Genomic DNA, 9,562 nt, shown 5'->3' on the forward strand with positions numbered 1-9,562 from the left:
TAGACCAGTGCATTTCTTTCCTGTATGTACTTTGTTTTATCAACATTTGTGATAGCCGTTATCATAGATTCATTGCGCAGTCAGATAATACTTATCACATATAAGTATTCAAATTGTCCTAGCATTATACCGACATTGTTATTTATTTTATTGGTGTCAGTAACGTTACATGTAGGTGACTTGAAGTTGAATGAGAAATACACCGCTTTGACCTTTAATTTGATACTGAGAAAAGGGAAAAGTGGAACAGGGCCTTACTCGCGTCAGGGTTGGTTTGTTTTGGTTTTATTTTGTAAAAAGTCCTATTAACAGCTATGGTCATTTAAGGACGGACGTGCCTCCATTTGTGTTGTGTGGTGGGCACACAAGCAAATACCCAATTATGTAGGGTGTTCCAACATTAGTCGCCTCTTACGATACATGCAGGGGGTAACTTTTCTCGATCCCCGACCTGCAGGGCTGACTCTCGTCAGAAAACTCAATAAAGTCCACCGATTGTGACAATGTAGAAGTGAGAAGGTCTGACAATCTATAGCCGACTTAATTTGTGGAGAGGATAGGTCCAGCAGGAGTCGAAGGGGCCTGTTCATTTACTAGGAACAAGTTTATCTGTAGCATTTTTGGTATAAATCCTGGCGGACCTGCAAATGTTTATGCAGGCCTTTCAATGATTTGTCAAGGCTCGCCTGAAAGCAGCATCAGACTACTAGGTCCGACCTTCATTTCTACACTGTTCAAAATGCTGATAAAAATTTACAACTGAATCGGAACAAGACAGGAAATAGAAGGCCCAAGCCATTCTTACTAGGACTTTTGGTCAAAGTCTACTCTTACTGTGCATATGATATACTGATTGTGACTATGTTTTATTTAATTAGAAAATAATTGTATGTGTGTTTGATTTCTGATTGCGAGTTGTTTGTGTATTGTTATTGGGATATGAGTTCATCCCCGTTGTGTTTATAATGTTGGAGTTATCTCCCCTGATCCTTTATATATAATTTTTCATTTCAAAGTATCCTTTAATTAATTATTCATTATTGTTGTAACTACATTGTATATATATTCGATCAAATTTTGAGCCACTCATGGAAAGAATTTATTTAGGCTTACCATTTGACTATAACATCTGTCAATAAAATTTGTTGAAATGAAAAAAAGCTTACTAGGAAAGCGATAGAAGACATTCTTAAGGGTAATCTCGTATACACTTCTCTACTCATTTGTGGATCTCCGCTGCATGGAAATTGTTAGTATAAACCCATGAAACCATAAGAATCAAACTTTTGGTCGCGTTAACCAACTCAAGGCACAGTTTTCCCAAGTTGTACCTACATACCGGATTATATGCTGTTCTCTATATGGGATATATGTCTACTCTGAAAAAAGTTCCCCTTTTAAAATGAAACGGAGATTGTATTCATGAAAGAGCTAGAAGAATTTTCATATAATGCAATTGTGTATAACTCCCAAATATAAGAAATAAATGCATCATGAGAAAATACTACCATAACTGTCGGATAAAGTATATGTATTTGTAAATCTGAATATAGAAAAAGAAAAGGTGAGTTCTGAAAATTCTAGAGAACATGGGTCCCTGTAATAAAATACCGTTACGAGGGAGCCAGGGAATTCTGAGAAATGAAAAGCACAGTGGAAGAAATAAAGGATATGCTGCAAGAACTCATCGACGCCTCACATGAATGCAGACTAGTCAAAATAATTTCTCTGTAAACTTATAGAACAATTGTTATACTCGGCAAGGGAATGCTAATATTATAATTCCATAAACCTCAGAATCAACACAACCATCGAGGAGGGTTGTTCGTTTCTACTTCAATGACAATTGGTAAGTGAATAGTATTGAAATACATATAATTTGATTTTGGAACTATACTCCTGTAAAAGATGCTTAAATTCAATTTATGTCGAAGTTGTTCAAATTGTAATCACCAAAATGTTCAGTTATTTCACTAAATATCGGTGGTTAATGTTCTATACACCGACTGACCTTACAGGTCAACCTCGTTTTCATAGGTCTTCCTGTTGGTGCTTCTTGTGCTTACTGTGAGGACATTAGGCATTCTTGTATTCAAATTATATGTAGAACTAATTTTCAGTGATGTAAGTTTGTTTTTAAATCACCCTTTATTAATCTGTTACAATCTCGTGTAAGTCTAGTCTAAGGTGCTGGGTGGAATTGTATGGATCTTCAAGTACTTGTTTGTTTGTCTGGAGTTGCAGCTTGCGAATATCGCAAGAACAATTCAATCAAAAATGCCTTTGTGTTGACCAAACCAAAATATTAACAGGAACGCTTATTGATCACGGTATTTAGGGTCAAAGATTATACTTGATATACTAGAAAGACAGACAAATATAATCTATTTAACATGATGGTGAACGTCAGATAAATTTCAATACAAAACTATATTTTCCTGCCCAGGACAACACTCTTGATTAGATTGGGATGATGCTGCCCTTCTATTCCGTCTTTTCGTATTGCAGAGTTATCTGCTCTTGTAAACAGGTATTGATGTTTACGTCAATAGTTTGTGCGAGAAAATTACGTCGTTTTCTCAAAAATTAATGACATTACTCTCACAAACAAATGACATAACAATGAATACCTGCTCACAAGAGCAGATAACTCTGCAATACGAAAAGACGGAATATTACTTGTGTTGTTCTAAGGTTATATTGTTAAATGGAAAAATTAACTGCATGATTTCCCAGATAATGCAAAGTATTATCACAATCTCAGCTGAGGTACTCGGCACAGCATCCATCCAGTCACATTATGGGATTACCCGAAATGCTGAACGACATAGAAGATTCCAAAATTAATCTGCTTCAGAAATTGTTTGCAGTTTTGGCATATATTTGACCACCAAGAACTTGAATATTCGCAAACTGTATTGGGCTCAATTCGAGGAAGCTTCGTACCTAATAGCCTAACTATATGCCTTTCAGTTCTAGTTGTGGATGGACAGCTGACAATCGTTGCACCAGAGCATAAGCTCACTTTCCCTTCAGGCAGGTGAACTCTAAAATGGCAGCTGTTATTCCTTGCGTTACATTCAGTATTTTGGGTAATTGCAACAAATTATTTACCCGTCGTCAGTATAATGTAACCGGGTAGGATACTATGCTGGATGCCTTTGGCATGGTATTTCAGTGAGATAGCACTATGAAGTTGGCATCAGATCTACACTGTTACAAGGAGACAAATACACCAACATACCACCTCTAGCACACATACATTACATGGAGATATGTCATTTAATGACAATAGGACTATAAACCCTTTAAGTCCAAGCCCAAACAAGGTGTCACCACAATACACCCTTGTTGAAAGTCTGTATACAATACAGCTATAAGTCAACAAACCAATCAAAATCAAACGACAAAACAAAGTTAACAGTCGACTATTTCTGTGAATGTGGATGGAAATTCCAGACCTGCTTAAATTATAGCTTTTTAAGTTTCTGTTTGGCTTTAGTAAGATTTTTTTTAAAGAATATCAACAAATATTCCTGTTAACATGAACTCTGTGAATAGGCATTTCTTTAAAAGAGCCAAAAAAAGAAGCAGAGGAGTAAATCCCCTCCTCTCTTATGGTTTTGTTTGCAAATGTACATGGAACCAGACGTCTCACATAATTTGCATGAAGATTTTCTAGGCCTATAAAAGCATAATAATGTAGATCATTTCCATCCACTTACTCTTAGATAGTCGAGTTTTATTCTCCAGATGGAAAAGATACAAAATTTCATATAATACAAAGTAAGTAAAAAATGAAGTAACATATTCAAACAGCTGTAGAGAATGCGTATATGTATTATACATAATTTAGCCATATCAATATACACAAATCATCAATGATAAAGTCATTCACCCCTGAAGAAAAAATTGAAACCTTTCAATTCAAAGGTTGGTATAGTTCATTATCAAATTTCAGGGGTGAATGAATTAAATAGGAACATTTGTGGCTTTTCTCTTGAGCATCATCCATGTAATGTACCATGGTTTCTGGAAGATGTCTCCCATCATATTGTAGGTTACCTCAACTTCGGCATTTTCATGTTGTTGGTGGGAAGAACGTATCATGTATCAAATTATCTTGTAAGATATTCAGGCATATTAAAATAAGGAATCTATAACTATTTAATACAATATATGACATGCTTTTATTGTAAATCAATTCTTAGTGAATAACTTGTTTAAATAAACTTTGATAAAAAAAAATAAGATTTTGACATAGCTTCTTTTCATTTTTTTCTTGATTTGTTTTTTGAAGTAGAAAAAAAGATCATGTAAAGGATATCAATTATAAATAAAAGATAGAACAAAATGAATATCACATTCTTTCTCATTTAAGTCGGAGCTCAAGACTGAGCTGTATTAATATTTTTTTTCTATTATACATTCTGTGTTGATAATCTGAAGCATTAAAATTTTCCTATGAAAAGGTGTTATATTATTCTAAACATCACTACAGAAGTATTGATCACGATAAGTTTTAAATGTAAACTATAAGCATGGAAATTATGAGCAGGAACTTTAGAAGAGCCAAGTGTCAGTATGTATGGGTTCTCGTATGGCACTTCACAAGAACAAGACAAAGTAAAGATTATGAACACATGCATGAGAGATGGTGGAGAGGTAAAGCACCAAGGGGTTTAAAATAACAACATACTTGTTCATAATTGCAAAATGATATACAAAAAAAAGTTTAACGAAATGCAAATTTGAAATGAGAATTGAAAGGAAATGTATTTTATGTGAAAAAGAAAACATGAATAATATCAACTAGAAATACTACCTGTTCTATGCTATTAGGCTCAGTAAGCCAGCATACTATTAGCAAGACATTAAGATGCCTTATGTCTATACAACGGGAGGAAATCTTAGTAACATCTAGGTAGGTTCATATGGCAGATATTTATATTTTATGCAGAACTGCCCATTTGGAACTCAAAACAATGAATGACTTCGTTTTATTATGCTGCCTTTCCTGTAACTGTGATTTGTGCAAAATTGATCTTTCTTTCGTCTTTATAACGCAATAACCGACTTCTTCATGGAGTGACCCTCCTTAAGGATACATGCTACCTTACACATGAATCTGCAACTTGTTTTAAGAGTGATCTCCCTTTACAATATATGCTTCCTTACACATTGTTCCTTCTCTCCTTAAATTCTAGCTGTATGTAATGATTCAGGTTTTCAGAGAGTGTTAATGAGTATAATGACCTTTACCTTTCAAATGTGTTGTCAATTAACGAAAAACAAAGCTATTTTTCATTAAGACAATAATAACGTTCTTCCTCAGAATGGATCTCTTTAGAAATAAATACACACATCAGTGATTTCTGGGATACACAGATATTTGAGTCCAAAGTTTTTTTTCCTTATTCATCTGGGACTCACCTCCTTCCTAAGTATTCACTATAACTCTTTGTAATGGGAACTCAAAATCGAAATTTTTAAAAGGTATTCAGGAGTGACATAAAGAAGTTCTACAAACATTGCTGCACACTGCACTGTAAGGTAGCAAATATCCTCAACAGACAACACATATAAACAAGGTCCACTTGCACTGGGTGTCGGACTAGTGGAATGACACACCCTTGTTTACATGTTCATATTAACTTAAAGGAGGAAGTTTTATACAGTGAAACTTATAGCTGTCAGTTAAATGTTTTGACTCTGCTTACAATAAGTGGTTAATTTTAGTATCTATTGCACAGCAGACAATTTCAGTTACTGTCAATTTTACCAGTATATTTGATCACACAAATGTATTCAGACCAGACAAAAACTTCACAGCATACAAACTCTTCAACGTTAAAAAACAGAACACTTATAGATCTTCACATCATGTTTCACATCACAATCAACAAAACTCAGTGTGTTCCTAACAAAAAATCAACAGCACAGCATTTAGAAAAAAATAATCCTGTAAACAAAATCTTAACGTCACCACAAACAGGCAAGCCTTCCAGTCCAATGCAATGCTGGTAATGGGGACCCCTTGGTAGGGGTGCATGGAAGACAATAAACGCGTAATAGAACATTTGGAATTCAAATCTGTATTGCATGACAATTTGTATGGGTACTTTAACTTGAGGGTGGAACATTTACAAACGAGTCAGTTTTATTGCTAAGCCTCTGTACTAATATGTACGGCTCTAATGTAATCATGAAAACTGGAAAAAGTTAAATACAAAGAGGAAGTTTGATGCTCTTCTATACGTTAGATATAATATTTCCAAGCAAACAGGAGACAGGGGTATGTATATGACTTGTGGTTACCTCTGGTATTATGTTGCTGTAAAGATTTATTGTCGATAAATCTCGACTTGTGTGTATGGCCCTATCACACCTCAAACTTTAACATAGGTATAAATATACAATGTGATCTCCTAGAACTCTCTTTAATAATGTTTTGTGGTTAAGTTTGACACTTGGTGTTCGTTGCTTTATTTACTGTTATTAAATCTCCAGCCATTAAACTTTATAGAATTACAACATTTTTGAACATGCAATAAAATAAAAGCTAATGTAGCTCTACGTATACAAAAGCTTACAGGATTGGTCCCTGGTGTGATATTTAAACGGAAAAATTTGCAAATTTAAAAGTGCATTTCAAAGTCAACAACTGAAGAACGTCACAAAGTTTTACATTATAGTCTTGTGAGAATGCTGATGGATCTTTGAGATAGGCAAAATAAGCATATCAATAAGAGCGTAAACAAAAGGGAAAACAAATATTATACAAGGCAGCATGATTTTGTTTGAAACAACATAACTAACTTGACCCAGGTTCAAGTAATCCTTTCCCATAGATTTAGCTTGACGTCTAATTTCTTTTCATATCAAACATCCCATATTACATTTTGTATGTAAAACAGACATTTGAACCAAGTCATAAACATGTTCACATTGGTAAACTCATAATAATGACTTTTCTCACTCGCTAAATAAGAATTACAATTTTAACAGATTGTTTTAATTGATTCTTTTACAATTCTTATATTGTTCTCCTTCAACATATTGTCAAACCCCTTTATGATGGTACATATCTTTATCCAAAACCCAGTCACAAGGCAAAAATCCAATTATAATGTCAAACCCTTTTTTAGCACAAAATCCCATTATAATGTCAGCCCTTTATAATGTTAAATCCCTTTACAACACAAAATCCCTGTATAATGTCAGTCCCCTTTACAACACAAAATCCCTGTATAATGTCAAATCCCTTTATAATTCCTTACTCCTTTAAAACAAAAATGCTGGGACACCTTTTAATTCCTTACACAAACATTTTGTTGGACAAATTACAGCAGCATATTGAGGTTTTATCGTTGGATGGAAGTTTGGCACTTAATGACATAATTCATCAAACATCATTGAAATTCTTTCCAACTGACTCCAGAAAAATCTTAAAATCTCTCAAATTCATACATTTGTTTAAACAAAGGACTATGTATGGTTTGGGCATGTTTTGTCCCCAAAATGCATCAAAATTAAAAACCTTTAAATGAACTTTGAAATGACTTGTTTCTTTTATTTTGATTACTTCCCAAACACTATCATGAAAATATTTATTTGTTTTTCTAATTATAGTTGCCATGGTAACAAGTTCAAACTTGCATAAATCAGAAAAAAAATGAATATTCAGTGAATTTTGTCATATTTTGCATAGTTTTTCTTCGGGAAACTGTAGAGCGCATGCTTGAACAAACTCAAAATCAAAGGATAGTGTGTAGGCACCTGTAATACATCTTTAGGAGAAATATAAAGTTTGTTCAAGAGTGCGCTTTATGGTATCTAAGAGAAAAACTATGCAAAAGCCTGTCAAAATTTACTGAATATTCAAATTTCATTAACTTATGCAAATATTAACTGGTTACCATGGCAGCCATACTTGAAATGAAAATTGAGGACCCTGTGGAAGGTTAGCTTTGCTAAACAGGTTTTGTATCCTCAATAAATAAAGTTTATTATTATAAAACCTAAATAAATGTTCACATAATAGTACCAGGGAAGTATTCAAAATTAAAGAAACAGGGTGTCACATGTAGTATTGAAGATTTATAATTTTGATGGATTAGGGGGCCAAAAAAGGCCCAAACCATGCATTCATAGTCCTTTGGTCTGCTTTCATATTTTGATTTCATAAATATTTAAATATTTGTACACAAATTAATAATAATTTGGCTATGTGATCAATGCTTGATTATATTACAGGTAATTCAAACATTGCCAAAATACTAACTGATTTCATATGTTCATTGCTGCCCAAATACACAAATCAAATTCAACACTAAAATATCTAGACATTCTTATAAATAACCATCCTCGATATCCAGGGGTTAAGCTCTGCCTATGCTCTCATCCTCGATATCCAGTGGTTAAGCTCTGCCTATGCTCTCATCCTCGATATCCAGGGGTTAACACAACAACTTGTATTGAAAAACAGTGATTATAACATCATAGTTACAAATGATGATTCTTTTCTCGTCGTGTTAAATTTGTAAATGATTGCATTTGGAAATTGACAGGAAAGTTGATACATTCCAAATACTGTAGAAGTATTCGCCTGTGAAAATGCTCAAATTGCGGCTCTTTAACTCACTCACCCTTGAAGACACATTTGAACTCTTCAAGTTCATAGGTTGGAATAATTCATATGAAATTTCAGGGGTGAATAAGTAAAACTGATCGCAGTGTTGAAATTTTCACATTGGCAATGGATCTGATATACCAATATAATCCATAAACAAATACTCACATGTGGATATATTTCACGCTATTTAACTTGACGCAAAAAAGCTAGCATTTTCACACTACAAATATTTCCACTTTTACATTTAGGTAAGAGCCAGAAAGAAATGAATTTGAGCATAAAAATATGTATATATAAACAAATGCAATGGATTTTCTGAAACAATTTTGTTTGATCATGTCAACATGATAAGGTAATATACTTGTTTGACAGTTGTTTAAATATTGAAATTTAGATACACAGTTGTATCATCAATCCATTTAAAAGAGATTAATATAACTCAAGTTACTACTGTTTATATTTAATTTTTTTCTTTCACATTATATATTTCAGAAAAGAAAGAACTGTTGCAATCATCTGAATTCATTTCTGTATTAAATAACAAATTTATAATCAATTGCTTTAACAATACATCAAAATACATTTGTGAGACATGCTATATCTAAACATAAAGACTTGAGTTGATGCAGTAGAATGTTGTGTGTTAATATGAATAATGAAGGCACCTATCAGGACATCGTAAATGTGTCTCAGTCTTTTTTCGCCCTTAAGGAGATCGTAATGCTATAAGTGTTTGTCGATTCTCTTGTTTTCATACAAATTTGTAAGACATCAGAAATGTTTCTTGAGTCGTTTGTTTTCCTCGCGTAGTTTCTCTACCTCGGCCACCAAGTCCTGGTTTACAGAGTAATGCTGCAGCAAGCTGTTCACCTCATTCTGTAGTAACAAATGCAGAAGTGAATCAGATATGTGTGTCACATGTAGTAA

General features: G+C 33.5%; 1 protein-coding gene across 2 annotated transcripts in view; it reads right to left on the minus strand.

Moving 5' to 3' along the window:
* Positions 1-8,115: 8,115 nt before the first annotated feature.
* The window catches only part of LOC110445385 (protein NEDD1-like), a 16,685-nt gene continuing 15,238 nt past the window's right edge, over positions 8,116-9,562 (minus strand). For both annotated transcript variants that reach the window (XM_021489964.1, XM_021489963.1), the window contains exon 13: positions 8,116-9,511. In XM_021489964.1, coding sequence (XP_021345639.1) covers positions 9,407-9,511 — 105 coding nt within the window. In that variant the 3' untranslated portion in view covers positions 8,116-9,406. The remainder of the gene's footprint in view (positions 9,512-9,562) is intronic.

The sequence above is a fragment of the Mizuhopecten yessoensis genome, unplaced genomic scaffold (assembly GCF_002113885.1).
Source record: "Mizuhopecten yessoensis strain PY_sf001 unplaced genomic scaffold, ASM211388v2 scaffold2255, whole genome shotgun sequence".
Classification (NCBI taxonomy): domain Eukaryota; kingdom Metazoa; phylum Mollusca; class Bivalvia; order Pectinida; family Pectinidae; genus Mizuhopecten; species Mizuhopecten yessoensis.